General features: G+C 47.5%; 1 protein-coding gene across 12 annotated transcripts in view; it reads left to right on the top strand.

Moving 5' to 3' along the window:
• The window catches only part of TNIK (TRAF2 and NCK interacting kinase), a 787,085-nt gene that overhangs the window by 680,135 nt on the left and 85,697 nt on the right, over positions 1-21,253 (top strand). For 8 of the 12 annotated variants that reach the window (XM_085635448.1, XM_085635449.1, XM_085635450.1 and 5 more), the window contains one exon: positions 18,417-18,581. The exons of the other annotated variants lie outside the window; for them this stretch is intronic. In XM_085635448.1, coding sequence (XP_085491574.1) covers positions 18,417-18,581 — 165 coding nt within the window. The remainder of the gene's footprint in view (positions 1-18,416; positions 18,582-21,253) is intronic. 12 annotated transcript variants of the gene reach the window in all.

The following is a 21,253-nucleotide window of genomic DNA, read 5'->3' on the forward strand; positions in this document are numbered from 1 at the left end:
AGAGAGGAATGTGGAAAAGCAAATGGACAACAAAGAGCACAATGTATAGCTGGGGGGGGGTAAGCACAGGTGTGAGAAACCAATGTGGGAGAGAAGCACACAAGCACATCACTGAGGAGGGAATGGTGAAAAACACAGGCAGAGAAGGAGCAAGACAAGTGCAGCTAGGGGAGTAGATGAGGAGGCAGCAGGAAAACATATGCGGCTCTTGGAGTGCTTAAAAAAACTAGCATGAGGCAAACGCATGAAAAGGAAGAAATAATCACATAAACTAACAAATACAAAGCACGTAAATGAGAGTAACAGAAAACCCACCAGTAAACAATGGGTGGGCTCTAAGCCCACTGTAAGCTGGCAATTTGTCTTGCAACAGAGTGCATGCACTCTCTAGTAGGCGGGACCTAAATATATCATTGGGGAGATTGCAGCTGTCCACTTGACCATTGTTGCTCCCATCACTGGAACCTTCCGCTGTACGAAGGGATCAAACCTCCTTTGAGCTATTGGTATCCTATTAATGGTTTGCAAACAGTATTACATATACTTGCAAGGTTGATCCCCATTTCACGTTCCTTCCTTCTTGTGAATCACAATATGTCACAAACTGGATATTGCGATTTGCAAATCTATTTACAAATTCCAATATCCTTTAATACATTGTGTTTCTGCTTTATGCATTTGCCAGGCCTGGCATTTTGTGTATTGCTGTCTTTGTGAATGGCAGAAGCTTTTTTAAATCAGGTCCCTATTTTTATTTTTTTATTGTGTTTATGAGACCGCTTGAACAAGAATATACAAGCCCAAAAGCTAGGCAACAGATAGCATATGCATGCAAATAATAAAATACGAGCAGTTTTTCCATGTACAACAGTATAAGTCAGAACTCCCCCGACAATCCCCCCCTTCCCAGCACTTAGTATAATATAATTGATCCAAAAGGCCGTACACACCGAGCATATACAGACAAGTCTCAGAAATAGTCCCAGGGCCTCGAGCTCAGAGAGCGCACTCATAACACATCTTAATTCCTGTAAATCGGGGTTTCCCAGTCGATATCCTGTAAGAGGGGTCCAAAAGTCCTTGGGGCGTGAGGCCTCAGGCAGTTCCTCTGAGTATATCCCCAGCTGCACCTTGCAGTAAATCAGATCACGAATCCAGTGTTTCAGTGTTGGTATAGTTTTAGCCCTCCAGCACTGTGCCACCGTCCGTTTAGCAAACAATGTCGAGACCGCTACCAGTTTTCGGTTGCAAGGGATTTAACCCACCCCAACAGGCAAACAGCAGGCTTGCATAACACTGGCTCCATCACCACGTCAGTAAGCATTTCCGTAGCCCGTGTCCAAAAAGCATGTATTCCAGCACCGACTCACCCGGGAAGACCAATTTGGAGATAAGAGGCTGGAGTCTGCTGGCTATCATTTTTGCCAAAATGTTGGCGTCGATGTTGATGATAGACAAAGGCCGGTACGAATCGCACCTATTAGGCACTTTGTCAGGCTTAAGTAGCGTAACAAGTAGTGCCTCCCTCAGAGAAGGTGGCAACGTTCCAGAGTCATACACCTCTGCAAAAACGTCCAGCAGCCGCGGTGCAAGTTCTTCTGCATATGCCTTGTAGAACTCACTGGGGAGACCATCAAGGCCTGCAGCTTTGCACGTGGCGAGGGACATTATGGTCATTTTGACATCCTCAATGTCAAATGGCTGCGTGAGAGATCACGCTGCGCCAATGACAGCCATCCCAGCGCAATGTCATCTAGGTAGGTATTAATATCAGTTGTCGTCACCTGCTCATGACCTTCGTACAGCATGGAGTAAAAATACAGCACCACTCTACTAATGTCGGGTGGAGTGTAATGTGGGACGCCCTCCACATCCAGAATCTGGGTAATACAGTCCTGACTCCGGGGCTCTACCACTTTTTGAGCCAGAGACCGGCGGGGCCTGCCCCCCTCGCCATAATAGCGAGCTCGGCTTCGTTGCGACCTGTGTGCCAGCTCCTGGTCCACCGTTTCATTATGTTCAGTAACCAGGTCGCGGATCGCAGAAAGCTTATCCGGGGTAGGACAACACGCATAATCACGTTCCAACGTGGTAATCTCCGCAGCCAGCTTACCGATACGCCGGCGCAGGTCCCTCAACACTCCAGCCTGTGTGTCCTATACATACCCCCCTGATGGTTACTTTAAATGCGTCCCATAGGACACCAGCGCTCACCACAGTACCCTTGCTTTCCCTCAAAATATTATGAATCACCTCACCAATTGTGCACTTAAACACTGGATCTGTCAGAGAGGACTGCTGTAGGTGCGACCTGAAGGGGGCCGCTCAGTCTGGCACCAGTAGCTCCAGAGCGACAGGAGAATGGTTGAATAACGTCTTGGCCAAGTGACTCACATTCACTACCCACAAACACACCCTCTCTGAAGCAAGCCAATAGTCCAGGCGTGACCATGTCCCATGCACCGTGGAAATAAAGGTGCTTTCTCGTGCCTCCGGGTGCCTCAAACACCTAACATCCTAAAAATTGCCAGCATCAATCATTCCCAGTATAGCGTCTGATGCTTGTCTATGCCGCACGGTCCCTCTCACCGATCTGTTCACATTTGCATCCAGGCAAGTGTTAAAGTCCCCTCCCCACAGAATCGCCACTGAGGGGTACTTGGAGATTCGGCGCCAGACATCCACAAAGAACGAATGGTCATCAATATTCGGATTAAACACATTCACTAGGAGGACCTCTACACCACCAAGCTTGCCATGTACCATTGCCACTGTGCCATGTACATCCGTCTCGGAGTGAAGGACGTTAAGGGAACCCATTTTTTCACCAAAATCAGCACCCCCACTGGAATAGGAAGAAAAGGAGGAGGCCACCACCACCCCGGCCCAAGGAGCGCCTATACCTTTCTCAGAGAGCTTAGTGAGATGGGTTTCTTGCAAAAAGGCCACTTGTACACCCAACCTGTCCAGATGGGCATAGACGGAGCATATTTTCTAGGGACTATTACATTCCATGTAAGGAACTTAATGCTACCAGCAGGGCGTGTCGTGGATAAAAATTAGATATTGTTTGAAGTCCAGCCCGGCTATCCACATGAACTTATAAGAGAGCGACCAGTCAGCGTAACTATCTCGCCCTGCACCATATTCAGTGCAGCAAGAAGTGCCCACCCAACTCTTCCCCCCCACCCACTTCAGCATGCCCAACTTGCCAAAGCCATCCCATCCCTAGGCAAACAACCCCCAACATAAACATCCCAAACATTTTCATAGCGTGGGGTATTCCCATACAGGGGGGGCAATAGAGTGCTACTATCCTCCTACTATGCAGGAGGTGGCTGATCAGAACTAATATACATGCTAGGATCGAACAAGTAGACATTAGGTGTTATTGCATCACAGTCAACCATCAGTTACAAACTAATAACGACCATTATGCCTACACACAGAAAACACCTAAGTTGGCCTGCACGGAGGCTACTTGGGCAGCAGCCCTAGACACGCAGTACAGATAGTTCAGGGATCTCCTTAATCCATCTCAGGCTGGTCTTCGTGGCGCGGCATTTCAACTTCTTAGCGTGCTCCATTGCCGCCTTAGGTGTGGTGAAAATTTTGGAGTCCCCCTCCGGACCCACCCGCAGGCGCGCCGGGTACAGTATGGCATATGGAATGTCTTCTGAGTGGAGGAGATACTTCACACTGCCAAACTCCCGATGTGCAGATTGGATTGCGACTGTAAAGTCCGGGAAAAAGGACAGAGAGTTACCCTGGTGATCAGTGGTGCCCTTTTCCCTTGCCAGTCGCAGTATGGTATCGCGGTCCCTATAGTTCAGGACGCAGGCGATGATGGGACGGCACTGGACTCGCCGCCAGGGAACGGTGGGCTCGTTCAACTATAAAAATGGAGGACAGATTCTCAGGGCCGAAGAGATCTTTTACCAGAGACTCTATGAAGGTTTCCATCCTGCTAGTATTCGTGGACTTCGGAAGGCCCATTATTCTGATGTTATTCCGGCGTGAGCGGGCTTCTGTGCCAATTGTGCAGACATGTGGTCTAGTCTATAAATCATAGCTGACACAGTCCCCTCAATGGATGGAAGGCTCTTCTGAATAGCCATCAGTGTGGTTTCCAATGAGGATGAGCCCTCTCCTGGAGTCTCCGCCTCTGAGTCAGATGCCGCTTACTGCTGGGACTTGCCTGACTTTCACGCCTCGTATGTGAGGCAAGGTTGAGTCTTATCTGTTTTCCCCATGGTAGAGGGTGGACGTAGCAGTTGGGAAAGAGCGGTGCACGCAATGAGCACTCTGTCAAAGGCCCCTCCAGAGATCACTCATCAGCAGACTGCAGCGCCAGGCACCAGACTCCCGGCAGGCCATCCAGCCCCATAGCCCCAGAGCCCATCGCCACAGGGCCCGCAGCCCACACGTCAAATAGGCAGATCCGCTTTGGGGGTGGGCGTGTGGCGTAACCGCACGGCTGTCACAGGTGGAGTGCACGTGCAGGCATACAGACATCCAACACCGATGCTCAGGGGGAGTGCCCAGAAGTAGGTCAGACAATGCAGTAGTGTAGTCTCAGACATACCCCAGTTCGCACCGTCCCAGCAATCCGCGATACCAAGAGAAGTAGATGGGGGCGAAGCGCTAGATGCAGACTAGGCGGTATACAGTCACTCCGGCATGCAGCAACGTAAACGCCAGCAGATGCACAAGAGGCATCAACCACAGGGCCACGGGCCGATATATTCTGAAGCAAATGTCAACCAATCCCATTTCAGCAAAACGGGAAGGATGCACAGGGCCCCTAGACCTAGTCCCAGTCTGCTACCACGGGAGCGCTATCACAATTATGTAGGAGGAGCCCGGGCCAAGTAGACAGTCACACCACCCGAGGGTACGAACACCCAATGTCTCAGCAGGCCTCCCCAGCATAAGGGCAATGACGGGGGTAAAGCTCCGCAGCTCAGTTTGGGCGTGCGGCGCACATGGCGGTGTGTAGCAGTGGTATCACAGCCCAGGGACAACTGGTGGGACCTCAGGCCGACGGGAAACTACAGCGCAGGTACGGACACTTCTCACTCCCCTCATCAATGCACATGGGTCCCAATGTCCGTAGCTGCAGCTCCTCCCGACCTCGATGGTGACAGACTGCTCTGGCCCCCGCTGCTACTGCGCACCAGCACACAGCCTCAGCCCGCAGGCCCCGGCCCGAGCCTGCACCCGCTGCAGCAGACACCAGCCCAGCAGACACAGCGATATCGTGATCTGGCCTCTCCACCTCTCCTCCCAGGCTCCGCCGTCTCACACCATGCCTCAAAGATGTGCGGCCCTCCACCTGGGACCTGCAGCCTGCAGCAGCTCGGCGCCCCCTTTTGCTCCTGCGGCTCCAACAACTCACAGCGTTGGCATCACACAGGCAGCTCACCACTCACCCCTCCAGTGCCAGGCTATGCCGCCTCCTAAGGCACAGGCATCCACGGGAGCACAGTAACCGCTAGTTCTCTGCAGCTGCCGCCATTTTGCCACAGCGCTGCGGGGCCCGGTCGAGTTTGAGATGTGGACTTTGGAGCAGCCACCAGGAATCCAAATGCCACCAGTGAAGGCAGGTGCGCACCCCAACTCCGGTCACACAATTTCAGCGCTGTGATGCAAGGAATTCAGGCAGATACTGGTCGGATTATAGATCAGCCGGGCAGAGCCTCACTAGGGTGCGGCCATTTTACCATGCGCCCTCTAGCGCCCCCAAATCAGGGCCCTTTATTTCACATTTTAGTACATGAACATATATTATTAAGGTTTTGTCATTACAGTTGTACTGTATGGTGTCAATCTCAGTGCCCATTTGTAGTTTGAGTAAAACTCACTCAGACTGTCATGAGTATTGCCACTGGCTCACTTTATCCTGTGATATGATGATCTTAGCTCATTTTTCAGTGAGCGAGTTTTTCCCTTAGAGAACATTTTTGCAGCATTGCACTTGAGTGTGCATTTGCATCCCTGAAATCCATTATTTACTAGTTTTACAGCATGGCTTGCTCTCTTGACTCCCATTGCTCTGATCTAATTGCTATGCCATTGACTTTTATTCATCCTCACTTCTAAATTATCTGTTATTTTAAACCAATGAAGTTAAGTATCCCTCAGCAATGTGGGTGATCTAATAGGAACAAAAAAGAGATATGAGTTAATAAAAGAATTCCTGTATGGACCATTCATGTTGCGACCAATTTTGAATCATTTGTTTTTCATCTGTATTCCTGCAATGCAGCTTTTTGCATATTAGAGAAACAACAAAAGAGATTATTCATTTAAAGTACCACTTTCCTTTCTGTATATGTTTTTGTATTTATTATGGGTACTTGATGCAGTGCAGGTCCTGCTTCAAGGAGCAGCAATGTGCCATGAACAGAACATGACTTTTGCACGAGTAATTCAAAAATGAGCTGCGGTACATAAAGCACTAGTCCTTGCATGAGAAACAGTTGATTACAGAAAATGTGACTAAAGGAGAAGGGGGTATTGGAATTTGTAATTATGATGGGTGCTATGGAGTGTTGTTGGAACATGTAATTGGATCAGTAATTCTACTGACACCTACAGTAATCTGTCCAGAATCAGTGTTGTCACAGCCACTGGAATGACCAGTATATGTCTGCAATGGTAGTTGTACAAAAAGCTACCGTTCATGGAGAGAAAGAAGACCGAGGTGTTGGTTGCCTAATTTGAGGGCATTGCAGAAATAACGTTTAGGAAAACTGTATACCTCAGATCTGCATGAATTCATTTCTCCACCTGCTGTTCACAATTGTTATGTCGAACTACCAATCAAGTAATGTAGACTTGACAGCAATGTTGATATAGCTTTAAAACGTATTCCATGTTATCATTTCCCTCAAAAAATCATCCCACCTATTTTCAAAGATGATAACATTCTCCTAATCAACCTATTTCAAAACTCTCTTCTGCATTGTGTGTACCTAGCACAAATCAACACCTTCTAACATGAGTTAGGCCACACCTTGATCTGATCATCAAAGAATGTATTTTCGTCTATTAGAATCAAATCTGTGAGGCCAGCCATTATCCACACCTTTCACCTTTACTCTACAAACTTTATAGCAAACCTTTTGATCAAATTGAAGATTTATTTTCATATTATTTCTCATATGAATCTTGTATTTATTTTGTTCTACTGAGTTTTTCATTCCACCTGCATCAAAATTGACTAAAAGTCACATTTTTGGTCTAGTAGCTGGTTTCCTCATCTTTTTAGCTGCCCAAAGTCTCTAATCGAACCCTTAGCACTGAAGAAACACATAGCAAATTGAGTATTGCACTCATCCAATTAATTAAAAAAGGGTTCAATACAGTTCAGAACATCTGTGATACTTGACACTAAAAATATCAGGAAAATATGATAACAGTTCCTGGAAAATCCTAAGAAACCAATGACACATAGCTACACAAGGTGCACAGTCACCATAGAGCAAAATGTGCTTTTTTTTCTTTTTTGTGGCCAAGTGCAAAGCTTAATTTTTTCAGGAATTGCAGGGTTTGCAAGAAACAACATTGAGGATATAAAGAATCCAGAGAAAGGGGCTAATTATTCATTTAACATTAAAGTTAGTAGGTAATACCCTGTTGCATGTTTACTTGTATCACTTGCTATTGGCTCTTCAATTTAAGTAAATTATGAGGACTAATGTGTCGTAACACTGCAACTGCATATGTTTGGTCATCAGTTTCCATCTATATTTTGTTGGTGGTATCTGGGCACAGACGTACTATGCTATCATGCAATTTTGCTCTGTCAACAATGCACTACAACTATCATATGTAATGCTTTTACTGTACAACTACAAATGGGCTACAGTGAGGAAAATACATTGTAGTCTGAATATGACTCATTTTTTTACCATTTGTGTACAGATATAAGTGAGCCCCAAGAAGATTAGGGTTCAGGCCAAAGTAGATTTAAAAGTAGTCTAGAGGTGAAATGGGTAATAACTAACCACTTTAAAACTGAACTGTGGGGGGCGTGGCTTGGGCAAGCATGGAGTGAGACATGTGTCATCGAGTCTCCGCTCCGACGCTTCCCGAATACGCTGTTTTCCCGGCCACCGGGACCGTCATGTCTTCTGTGGAGCCCTGAGACCTCTGGGGATCTTTGCTGCCAGCATTTGCCGCTGCGGAGGCCGCCCAGGAATCCTGTTTGGCGGTGATCTCGATCGGCGACGATCCGCCCTGCTCCTGCCGCCATTTTGCCTGCAAGCTGCGATGGAGCCTCGGGCGATATCTGACGCCTTCCTTCGCCGCCCTGCTGTGGCGCTTGTGCTCCGGAGGGGTTTGGAGACTCCGGACCATTCCTGCACTGTATGGAAGCTTGTGTGTAGCCAGCTCTCCCCATCTGCGCCCTGATGCTTGTGGAAGACAGCAGTGACGGCACCCGTGGCCTGCTGAGCCTCGCCGCGAGGGTGAGCGGCACCATCGCCAGGCCCTGCGGACAGAAAGGACATCGCTGTGCTGCTCTGAGACAGGTGGTACCGGGACGGGGGGTGGGTGCAGCATTGCAGGCGTGGGCAGCCTGGGAGGTTTCCAGTGTGTTCCTCGGCGCTGACGCCACCATCTTGTCTTTCTCTGCGGCCTGCGCTCCCCCGGCCCCGACGCTGGTGCCCCTGCCTGCTGCCTGACCCTCGGCTGTGGACGAGGACTTGCCTGGGGACTCACGCTGTGGTTCCCTCCCCTCTGCTTGCTCGCCTTTGCCTCTCCTGCCCTCCGGGCCCCACTTTACTACGTATTCACACAACAAGGAGCTATAGAGGGAAAAGAACCAGCCAGGTCGCCCTCCACTCAATAGTTAATAGAAATACAAAAAGACCTGGTCTGTAAGGCACCTCTCTTAAGGCCAAAAGATATAAAGCGGAGGTGGGGATTCACAAAGTTTAATTCCCATATACGCCTCTCTTTTCCATAACGAGGTAGTAACCTCCCGCTTTTTTGCCTTCAATTTAAAATAAAAGCCGTTTTTGACAGATGGCAGTCACCACACTTTGTTAACCCTGACCAACGTACAGGAGGGTTAAATGTGAAAGGTGCATAAAGTTTTGAGCATCACAATCAGAAACAGAGCAAAAAAATGTGAAAAGGCAAGGTGACCCCTCACGTGCACACCACCAATCGAGCTCGCTGGTTGGTACTCACCAGCTGTGCCCACTTTTATCATCATTGGTAGCCATCTTGCCTTAATAATATATAAAATATAATAAATATAGTGTCCAAAACAAAAAACAATAAGTGCTGTGAAAGAAGTGGTGAATAAATCACATCCCACGATGCGACCATGTGAAGCTAAAATTGAAATAAGGTGCACTTTACTCGATGTCAACTTTATTATTCACTGTGCACTTATTCAAATAAAAAATCGGTTGCCTATCATGCATACCGCTTTATACTGCACCAACATGTTTCATTGCCACAATAATTTTTAGGGCAATTTCTTCAGGGCAAACAGGGTCACCTGGCACCAGTACTGGACACTTAAATAACTTTTTCTGGGGACCTAAATGAACCACCGTTCTTCATACCAGCTCTGTCCTTTAGGTCACACAAAAGACTCCATCTGTGAGTCCTCTCAGTGGATTTAAAATTCAGCTGTAATGTCAATCTCCCGGGGCCTCACGGAGCACTTCCTCTCAACCGCTTATGTCTTTTGGCCTTAAGAGAGGTGCCTTACAGACCAGGTCTTTTTGTATTTCTACCCACTTTGCTACGTACCTGCTCTTTGTGGCCTTTGGGGACCCTCTGGTTCCTGCGGGGAACCGCTCTGAGTCCAGTGAGACCGTGCTTCCTCCCAGTGACTTTCTCCTTGGCCCCTGCCTGGCCCACCCAGCCTCATCTCAGCCTTATGATCTCCACACTGCTTTGGGCCTGCACTCTGCCTTGGGAGTGACCTTTATCCTGCTGATTCTGCTTGGCTGCTCCCTGGTTGCCTCACATCGCCCTCAGGGGCTGCCACTGCCTGTGCTTGTTTATCACCTTGCCGCCCCTACGCACCTGTGAGCTACTGGCCCCTGATCTCGCCCTGGGAGCCGAGGACCACGCTGTCTGTGTACGCACCCTCTACTGCCTAGCTGGCCTTCCCCAGGTCCTTGCTTGCCCGCTCCCTGGCTTAACTGTGGTTCTCCCCCTGAGACAGGTCTCCCAGCATCTCCGTCCTTTGCAGATATGCCTCCTAAGCACAGGGGCGCTAAGGATCCTGACGCTGCAGCCTCCCGGGAGAACCCGGTGACCTCCTTGTAGTCTAAGACGCTTCCCAACACGCAGGAGGATCCTGCTTCTTCCTTGGCGTCCTCTGGGGTGCCTTCCTCCGGGGTGCCCATCACCCAGGCTTATATGTCGTCATTTCTGCAGGAAATCAAGACTGAGACTGGCTCCCTCCGCCAGGACTTCAAGGTTGGGCTGCAGGACATTCGCAGGGAGGTTACTGAAATTGGCGATAGGGTTGATGGCCTCGAACGAACAATGGACGCTAGGACGGAGGACGTAGATGGTCTCTGGAAGAAGGTGTCTGAACTTGAGGACCAGAATATCACCATTCAGCTGAAGCAGGAGGACCTGGAGAACCGCAGTAGGCGGAACAATCTCCGCATCAGAGGTGTTCCATTTGGAACAGAGGGGCCGAACATATCGTCATACACAGCGGACCTCCTTCATGCCATTCGTGAAGGCGAGGGCTCTTCCCCGCCTATGCTCGATAGGGCCCATCGGCTATCTGGTCCTCGCAACTGCCCTAACATTGTCCCAGACATCATTACGCGGGTTCACTTCTTTGCTGACAAGGTAGCTATCCTCCGGGGGAGGGAGTTCAAACTGTCTCCTACAATAGACTCTCAATCCAGATCTTCCAGGACCTCGCACCTTCTACGCTTAGGCAGAGGAAGAGCTTAAAGCCTGTGAGGGACAAACTAAGATCTTGCGATTAAATGTCAGTGGGGCCACCCTTTTGCTTTGATGTTCTCTTGGGAAGGTAAAAGACAGTCTCCTATCCCTGCAGGAGGCGCAGCGTCTCCTCCATCTTCCTGCTGACCCTGAGAGCAATGACCTTCTGCCCCCTGGTACACGTCTTATGGGCTCCCTTCGGCCGGAGTGGTCCACTATTCCTCCTCCTCACTCCAGGCGCCTCTCCAGAGATCTTGAATCTTCTCTACCTAAGCAGGAGGCCATCAATCAAGTTCGTTCCCTGAGTGCCTCTCCGTCCCTCACGAACTAGCTGTCTTCGACATTGCGATGTCTGACTGTGCTTTCACCTTGTGCCTTACCCTTGGGGTCCCCTAACTAGGACCCAGTTGCTGGACTTCAGTGTGCTTCTCTTCCATCCATGCACGGGATGCTGCCAGCGGAGGCTCTCCGCCTCGTGTGTGCCTGACACCCCCCCTCTTTGGAGTCCTATAGGAGAGTGACTTCTCCGAGATGGTCCCCCTTTGGGACCCCAGACTGTCCCGAATAAACTCTACATTGCATTGGCTCAGTTGGCCTGTTTATCTTTCATGTCTTCTTTTTTCTCTATTTCTTCTTTTTTGTTTTTTCTTTTCTCTGCTCTCTCCGGATGCGCCTTCCCTGTTGTTTGAATGGCAATATTGCACTTGGATCGCAGGGAGGACCTATTGGCCACTGTGTGGGGTCGGTTGGGCCTTTGCCCCTATGCCTGCCTTGTGTTAGCTGCGGCTGCCCTCGTCACTCTGCCTCCACCCCTCTCATACGTGACTCGGGGGGGGGCATGGATCTCCCAGGTCTGGGGTCTATCTCCTTTCATTTCTTGGGTCTGTCCCTGGCTGGTCTGATTTCTCGCTCCTTCCTGCACATTGTTGGTGCTGAAGCGCGCTGCCCCCCCCTCTCTTACATTACGACCCACACTGTCACTTTCCTTTCCCTTAATGTAAAGGGCCTCAACTCTCCCTCTAAGCGTCGGCAGGTCTGGCGATCTCTCCCAGCACGATCCTGATGTGGTATTTCTCCAGGAGACTCATTTGCTTTCCTCTAACACTCACCTTATGTCCCACCACAAATATCCCACCCAGTTTTGGGCGAGTTCCCCAACCAAGGCTGGGGGGGTGGCACTTCTTTTTAAGCCTGGCTGGCGAGCGACCTCCTCCCAATGCATAGCTGACGATGACGGGAGATTTCTCAAAATTGATATGGTTTGTGGTCGGGGCTCATGCACTTCCCCAATCAGAAACAGGATGTATATTTGCGACAGCAGTTAGGGACGTTATTACATTCGGTCTCTACCCCTACTGTCCTTGGAGGCGATTTTAATCTAGTCTGTGATCCTGAGTGGGACCGCACGGCACAGGCGCACCATATCTCAGGGGCAATGTCAGGGCAATTGAAAAACGCCATTACTGACCTTGGCTTGGTTGATGCCTGGAGATATCTCCACCCGGATTCCCGGGATTATTCCTTTTATTCCCATGTCCATCATTCTTATTCGCAGATTGATCACTTCTTCCTCTCACTTCCCCTGGCTCGTGACCTTTGTACGGCGGATATCTCGGACAGCTCTGTCGCTGATCATGCGCATGTTTTGCTTACGCTAAGACTTCCCACACTTCGAGATGACCCCCTCCCACGGTTGCGGTTGCCTCCCCAAGCATTCTCCTAATACTCTTGACGATACGCCTGAGGATCTTCGCTGGGATCCCTTCAAGGCTACTGTTCGGGGGGGGGTCATCACCTCTATATCTATTGCTCAGACCTGTGAGGCCCGTTTGATCGAGACCACTCTTTCCCGCGATATTAAAGGTCTGGAACGTGCAGACCATGCCTCTCCTTCTCTTGCCAATAAACGCCGACTGGCTGCCCTGCGCGGCCAACTACGCTTGCAACATACTAATAAGGCTGAATGGCTCCTTATCAATCTTAAACAGAAATTCTACATCAGGGGCGATAAAGTTGGAGCGTGTTTAGCATGCCGCTTGCGAGCTCAGGTTGCTCGCTCTCACATCTCCAAGCTCAAGCGTCCTGATGGTTCTTGGGCCACCTCGAAGGACAAGGGATGTACCCTCATGGCCTTCTAAAAGGATCTTTAAGCCCATGCTCTTTGCCCCCCGGAGGCGGTTGAGAAGTTTCTTGATGCCTGCCCCTGGGACCCTATTGACCCTTACTTCAAGGGGTTACTTGATGAACCTATCACTCATGGGGAGCTTGCTAAGGCACTGAGCAGCTCCCGACGGGCAAGACGCCGGGTCCTGACGGTCTTCCGCTTACTTTTTACCGGGTCTTTTACCCGCAACTACGGGACCATCTACTCCATCTCTTTAATAGTTTCACGGATCGTACGGGCCTCTCTCCTATGATGAATGAAGCAGAGATTGTCCTGGTCCCTAAGCCTGGAAAGGATCCGACCCTGGCGGCTTCCTTCCGCCTCATTGCCTTGTTAAATACGGATGCCAAACTCTTCACAAAAATTTTTGCGAATCGGTTGGAACCCCACCTTCCGGGGCTTATTGACCCTGACCAGGTGGGTTTTATTCGGCACCGTCAGGGCGCTGATAATATCTGGCGCATTGCCCACCTGGTGGAAAAGTCGTGCATCAGAGACATCCCTGCTTGTTTGGTCTCTCTTGACCCCGAGAAGGCGTTCAGCCGCGTGGACTGGGGCTTACTTCGAGCGGTTCTGCGGAAGATTGGCCTGGGACCGGGCTTTATTTCCAAATTGATGGACTCTCATGCCAAGCCTACTACTCGTATAAGTTTTAACGGCTCTACCACCACCCCTTTCTCTATTCACCGGGGCGCACTGCAGGGGTGCCCACTTTCTCCCCTTCTTTATGCGCGCGCTGTCGAGCCCCTTGCTGTAGCTATATCCGACGTCATCGGTATATCCAAGGCATTCGAATGGGGGGGTCGGAACATAAGGCTTCTTTTTTTGCTGATGACTTGTTGCTATCTCTAACCTCTCCGTTGCCTTCCCTACCTGCAGTGGCCGAGCTCTTAGACTCCTTTGAGGCTGCTTCGGGTTATCGCATTAATCTGGAGAAATCCCATGCTCTTAATCTCACGCTACCGGCACCGAAGGTCCAGCACTTACGGGGCCTGCTCCCAGTGCAGTGGACTGATGAGTCGATTCGGTACCTGGGCTTAGACTTAACCCCTACACTCTCTTCTTGGACCTCCTCAAATTGGCCTAGATTCCGCAACTCTGTTCGTGAGGAAATGCGACGGTGGGAAGGTCTTCCTTTGGCATGGTTGTGCCGTCTTCATGCTGTTAAGATGTCCCTTCTCCCTAAAATCCTCTATTTGTTCCAATCTCTCCCCACCCATATCCCGCATGCAGATATTCAAGCCTTGCAAAGTGAATTTACCAAGTTCTTTTGGGGGAAATCGCATCCCCGCTTCTCCCACAGGATACTCCTACTCCCCAGATCAGGGGGGGGGGGGCTGGCCTGGCCTGGCCTGGCCTGTCCTAATCTGCTGGAATATTATTGGGCCTGCCACCTCCGTTTCATATCGGAGTGGATCGTTCCTGAAAGTGAAAAGCATTGGTTCCATATGGACCGAGCGGTGGCTTGTAGACCGCTCTGGGATCTCGCCTGGCTTCCGTGGGAGGTGCGCCCACGCAGTGCATATTTGGCGATGCCAACGAGAATGATCTTGGAGATATGGGATATGTTGGCACTCTCCCAAGGTCTCACAACTTCCCCTCTCCTAACACCCCGTTCACATGCAATCCTGTGTTCCCCCCCTGCTCTTCAACATCGATCCTTTGAGGCTTGGACTATAGATGGTCGCCATGTCCTCCAGGACTTCTTTCAGGGCTCTGCTCTTTGCTCTTTTGATCAATGTAAACAGTTCTTCTGCCTAACTGACAAGGAGCACTTACAGTACTGCCAAGTACGTCACTGGCTGTCTTCTCCCGTGTATTCCCGGGAAGTGACTCGGCAACTCACCACCTTTGAATCCCTGGTCCGTATGCTCGACAGATCTAAAGGCCTCATTTCTAAAACCTATTCGGTTCTTCAGCACTATGGGCATCTACCACTCCATGGTTATCAAACTCGCTGGGCCGCTGATATGGCTGCTGATGTTGCCCCGGAGGAATGGGACCGCTTATGGAAGGACATTCCTAAGGTGTACCGTAGCATTCCTCAGCGGGAATCTGCCTATAAACTAATGATGCCGTGGTATTATACTCCTACTCGCCTTCACCAGATGTTCCCGGGCACTTCTCTGATCTGTTGGAGATGTCAGACTGATCGAGGGGATTTTTTGCATATTTGGTGGTCTTGCTCGGAGCTCACTGTGTTCTAGAAGGAGGTCCTCAGCCACATTAGGGAGGTGGTGGGTTTCCTGATCCCTACTGCCCCATCCCTGGTGCTCCTGGGCATTCGAACCAACACGCTAAAAGCCATGACCTTGGCCCACTGGCACCTCATCCTTCACTTACTGGGTGCAGTGTGACAGACAATTGCCTTCTGCTGGAAGTGGCCCCACCCCCGCCTATTGCTGAATGGTTTCTCCGACTATGGAACGTCCTCTCCCTAGAGTTGCTTACTGCCCGTCTTACCCATACTGACACACGCTTTGATCGCATATGGCATCCTCTCATGCACCACCTTACTAAAACTGAGCACTCCTATCCGATGCCTCCTAGACTGCGGGCTCTACAATTGTTTGACGATCCTTTGGAAACTTATTCTAGAGGCAGGAAGCCAGACCCCTCAGAGTAATCCGCAATGCCTGCTGGACAGGCCCCCTAACCCCTGGGATCCCCGTCCTCCACTCTAGTACTTGGCCTTGGTCCCTCCCCTACCCCCCGGCACATCCGCTTCCCTTCGCCCCTCTCTTACTTCTCTTTGTTACCTTTTGTTTTCTTTCCTCTGTCTTTTTCTGTTCTATAATGGTTCGTATGTTGTTTGCCACAAACTGTAATGGTGATACTGCAATGTGACCTGTGCCTTACTAGTGGGCGGGGGCCCTGTTCTGCCTAACTTTTGTTAATTTTGAGTCCTTATTTGCTTCCCTACATATAGCCGGGACCCTTTGAGGATAGTCAAACTCGTCCTTACTGGACCTTGGCCCCTTGGTCCCCTTCACGGCCTCTCCCTGAGAAGTGCAGGAGAACCCTCCTCATAAGACTTACTTTTAAATCCTGGACTCTTGCTTTGTCCCAATTCCATTAGTGATGTCACTTCTTGAAGTTCCCACCCTCCCCTATCCCTTATGTCAGGCCCTCAAATTGTGGGCTTTGCTTTCCTTGATATTTATTTGATATCCCCCGCCCCTCCGCTTCTGTTCAATAAACAGATATTAAACAAAACTGAACTGTTCCATGTGGGTGCAAGGCTAGTGTAGGTTACTCTAGGCCCCTCATATATGTTCTGGTGGTTACAGATTTGTCAAAAAGGATGTTTCAGGTGCTTTTGAGCAAGAATGGAATCAAGGGCCAACTGTGAATAAAGCAGATGATTGTTTTGGTTCATCCTACTGTTTAAAAGTTAGTTTGATAATTAAGATAATTCTGGGTTACAGATTGTTCCAGAGTAAGTTGAGAGTAAGCCACAGGCCATATCAGCAGTGCTCCGTGAAGATAGATTGTTGCCTCAACTATTGGTCATTACATTAACCGACTTTGCTTTTAAGCCTCTGGTGCAACATGCTTATAAGATAAAAAGCCATGTCACTTAAATTCATTAAAAAAACAAAATGACAAAACTTCTGCAGGGCAGCAAGAGAAACATATTAGGATGCCTCCCTGCTGAAAGACTTTCCTTAACATTAAGCAGGAAAAGAAGCTAGAATGCTTAACCTAACCCAACATTCTTAAAGCATGAGTTGTACATTCTCAGTTCTGGATTGCAGTTCAGAAATACTAGTTGGTTAGTTGCTTTCTCAGAATCTGATAACAGTCGTCACCAGTTAGATTCCCATGCTGGATTCCTTTGTCCTCTTACAAGTCACATCTGATGAGCATGTCTAATCTGTCTTTTTCTTGAGCTCAAGTGAGATCTTATTTTAGGAGGCCTCTCGCGGTTACAAATGCTCTTCTGTCCTTCAAGTGTGGCACTTTAATTTTGTATTTAACAGTTTTCTCTTTTTGCTTACCTGCATAGAACAGGTTGCAAATCAGCGTGGTGTGAGTCATTCACATGCCTTAGAGTTATCATAGTTTTCTCTTGTGTTCAAGTACTTCTGTTTTTGGCTTTGGAAGGTAGAGGGTGTAGATGGGGAGTAATTTATGGTCCACACTTTCATTACCCACATGACTAGTGCATGCTTAGTTCAGTACTCATTGCAAGTTTTGAAGTATATGCGAGTGGCGCAAAATGTCAAGGAATAATACTATATTAAGGACTTCTCACACAGAGTCGTGAAAAACATGTCTGCTTTAAAACTTGTAGCTAGCAATTCCAGTCACACCAGTGATTATAACCCCAAAAGCTTAAAAGCTGTTTACTCATAACGTAAAACCAAACAACTGGTTGAACAATGTAGTGTCAAAAAACAACTCAGCAGCACAACAACCTAGCACCTCTAAAGTACAGCCAAACAGGACACCACAACAACATGACACAACAAAAACAAAAGATTAGCAGCACAAAATTGCCCCAACACATTACACAAGACTACAATAAGTGCAGTCTACCACCCATCCACCTTAACTAGCAACTGACTTGGAATAAATTGGCATTCGTTATTGTACAATGCATTACACCATTCACAATTTTCTAATTCAAACTTAAAAACGTGCATTGTGTTATTTCATAAATTAACCATGGTCTCCACGTGGCAAGTTACAGACCTCCTGTATTCTTTGGGCGAAGTAATCTGGCTACCCAAACAGTTGTGTCTGTAACATGCTCCTTGTACCTCAACAGCAGCCCATAAGTTTTAACTTTATTGGCTGAAACCTAGTAGGGTCATATTTGCAAATTTTAATGATCTGTTAATTATGTCATTAAACACATAAATAGCGTGTTGATGTGGAGGCACTTCTTTGACCTGCCAGCAAGGCTTTGGCAAGGCCTTATGTATAATGCCTATTTGAACAGGATCATGTAGTATCTGTAAATGTAATGGGTAATCATATTCACCTAACATGTAGCTGGTCCAGTTATCTGCTAATGACAGTTGTGTATTTTGCTCTCTCATTCATTATACCTGCGTTTGTACTTTGGCTGTGCTGTCATCTCCTAGTCTGTTCTAACATTTCTTGATTCCTTCATAATTCTGCCATCCATCATGACCTATTGCCTTCTGTTTCCCCTATGTAACCTTTAATAATGTGGTAATATTTCAATTTTTGCTTGTCAGCTTTGCTTGTGGGAAAAGGTTACATGCATCCATCTCTTTCTTGCTTTGGGAAATGGGTGACTTGCTTCTATCGACTATTCTCTCCTTTCCTTCTGTCTCTGCAGACTACTGGTGACAAAAAGCGCTCTGGCCATGCTGATAGCAATGGCTTTGCAGGCCACATCAATCTTCCTGATCTGGTCCAGCAAAGCCACTCGCCAGGGGGCACACCAACTGAAGCCCTGGGGCGAGTTTCAACGCTTGCTCAAGATGAGGAGTCTGTGGAAGAAGTAGGTGGTGGTCTTTACAGTTAAATTAGACTCTTGATGTATGCAGTTTTTAATGGGGCTTTTCTTATCTAATTGTTTGTACACTATTTTCACCTAATAAATTAACAATGGTTGGTAAGGTGGTATGCCAATCAAGTGCGTATAGTGCATGACGGCCTTCTTTTCTGTCTATCTCTGTGTGTGTGTGTGTGTGTGTGTGTGTGTGTGCGCGTATATATATATATATATATATATATATATATATATATATATATATATATATATATATATATATATATATATATATATATATATATATAATTCATCCAAAAATACAATTGATTAATACTTGAATTTAACAAAATCATGTATGCGTAAGAGATAGTGAACAGTCACTTAAAGCTGTCCGAAGAGGAGTTGAGTAATAGTACACCCTTTCATATTGTGAATGTGCCTAATCTCAAGATTTTCAATCTCTGTGGCATGTGATCTATAGAGGAACATTCTTGCCCACTCAGTGGAGTTCAGGTTTTCCCCTTTCCTTTCTCCCCCATTGACGAGACTCATATGAACAAATAGTGAAACAATGCATATCCCCAAGGCACAAGCAGATCTATGTCACTTGGAAGAATGCGTGAATCAGTGTACAGCCTGTAAAATGAACATAAAGTATGAGTCTTGTTCCCCTTTAGTAGCCAAAGGGGGCTTGGTATTGGCATATAATGGAAAAGCCCAATCCCTTCAAAATCAAGGACAGGAAAGGGTTGTCTTGTGACACTGCTTTCAATTGTTCAGGAATCGTGCCCTATGTAGCTCTGCATGCTTGATCATAGCTCTTTATGCTCTACATAGCTTTGCATGTTGGATCATAAGATTGACTCAATGGCTGGAAAATCAACTGGCTATGAATACCACTACTGTACCCTGAAAGTAAGGCCTTCTCCTGCACTTCTACCCTATGCATTCTCCATGCTAGACAACATGTGGTATAGTGTAGGGAGGAAGCAACAGAAGCGGAGACAGAGTTCCACAGAAACTTTAATGATTTGTACCCAAACATCAAATGTGACCATTTTCCAGAAGTTAATTTACTGGCTATGCCCCATGATAAAATACAATGGTCTCCAACAACTTTATTCTTCACAACAGCAAACCAAACCAGCTATCTGAACAGTTGCAGCTTCTTTTCAGTGTCCACAAGGCATGCCACAATATTTAATCTAGCTATATGCTTCTGCTGGGCATTCCATCACACAAAGTGTGGGTTTATGATACAACGGCTTTCAGATCTGACTTCATAAGCCTAGTCTACTAACATAGAATTGTGATACACAGTGCAACTAGACTTCCCAGGAGCAATTTCTCAACATACTGAGTAAACAAGGTTAAAGATCGGGTTTCAAAACTCCTGCCCATTCTGTAGTACGGCGGCTTGCTTCAAGAGGTCTTCCCAGGTATGGCCTAAGACCAAACCACTGTCAAATTAATCCTTCTTCGAAGCGAATGACCTGCCTTCACCATGGAGAATATGAACTATGCCATACATGACATGACTATGTGAAGGATTAGCCACAATTTATGTGCAATCACAATATCACACTGCAGGAATGCAAAACAAAAGGGGAAATGTACATGTACATCTAGTAATATGGTACACTTAACTAAGCATTTCAAGTACCACAGTAGAGCTGTTATGTAGGGTCTATCTGCTACAAACAACATAAGTGAAGATCTTTTCAGTGGATCACCCTCATGAAAATCAGATATGACAGCCCAGGTCATGAGCATCCAAGACTTAAAACTTGTGATACTCGGTTGTAACTTCAAGACCCTAAGGGTGACAAAGACTTATAAATATAGATGCATGCAGCTGCTCAACGCATTGAGAGCTAGCTTAAACAAGTAAGGCTTTCAGAGTCAATATCATCATTAATCAGTATCCAACCCTTTTTCACCTGCAGAAATTCAGAGGTGGTTTTATTCTGACTTGCCACTTCATGCTTGTGCTGCGTTCAACATATTTATTCCCAACCAACCGAACCTCTCAGAAACACAAGTTTACTATGTACCTAAATTGTATTCTAGTCTTAACAACCTTTCAGGGGCATTCCTTTGACATGTGACAAACTCTACCACAACCTCCCCCTTTACACAGAACCTGGCTTGAGATGAGACAATCTTTTCTCCAGGGTCTTGAGCACTGAAGATGTCAAATCTTGGCACATGTTTAACAATTTCTTGTGACCTCCCACAAAGCAACTTCTATGAGCATACAATGCACTGTCAGGAGTGGTGTTGGGGTTACTCCAGAAGAAATGAATGGCTAGCAGGGAAAAGCTGAGATAAGGAATGTCCTGGGATAAAGTTGTGTATCATTTTTAATGCTTCGTTCACAGACTCAAGAATTGATCGCTTTGACTACAAAACGTTCACATTAAGTACACCATGTAAATACATTTTTGGTTGATCATTTATTTTTTTCTGAAACTTTTTTTCATGTGTGTGTTTGTTTGTATACATATAGAGAAATGGTAAACAAAAATAGTAAGCTCACAGAAAGTCATAACATTGTTACTGCAATCTTATCACTGCCCAGATATCCTCTATGTGTGATCCCACATATACATATATAAACATCGCAGATATATACTGTATTCACGGACAGATTAAAATATACATATCTTTGACATATT

This window comes from Triturus cristatus, chromosome 11 (assembly GCF_964204655.1).
Source record: "Triturus cristatus chromosome 11, aTriCri1.1, whole genome shotgun sequence".
NCBI classification, from domain to species: domain Eukaryota; kingdom Metazoa; phylum Chordata; class Amphibia; order Caudata; family Salamandridae; genus Triturus; species Triturus cristatus.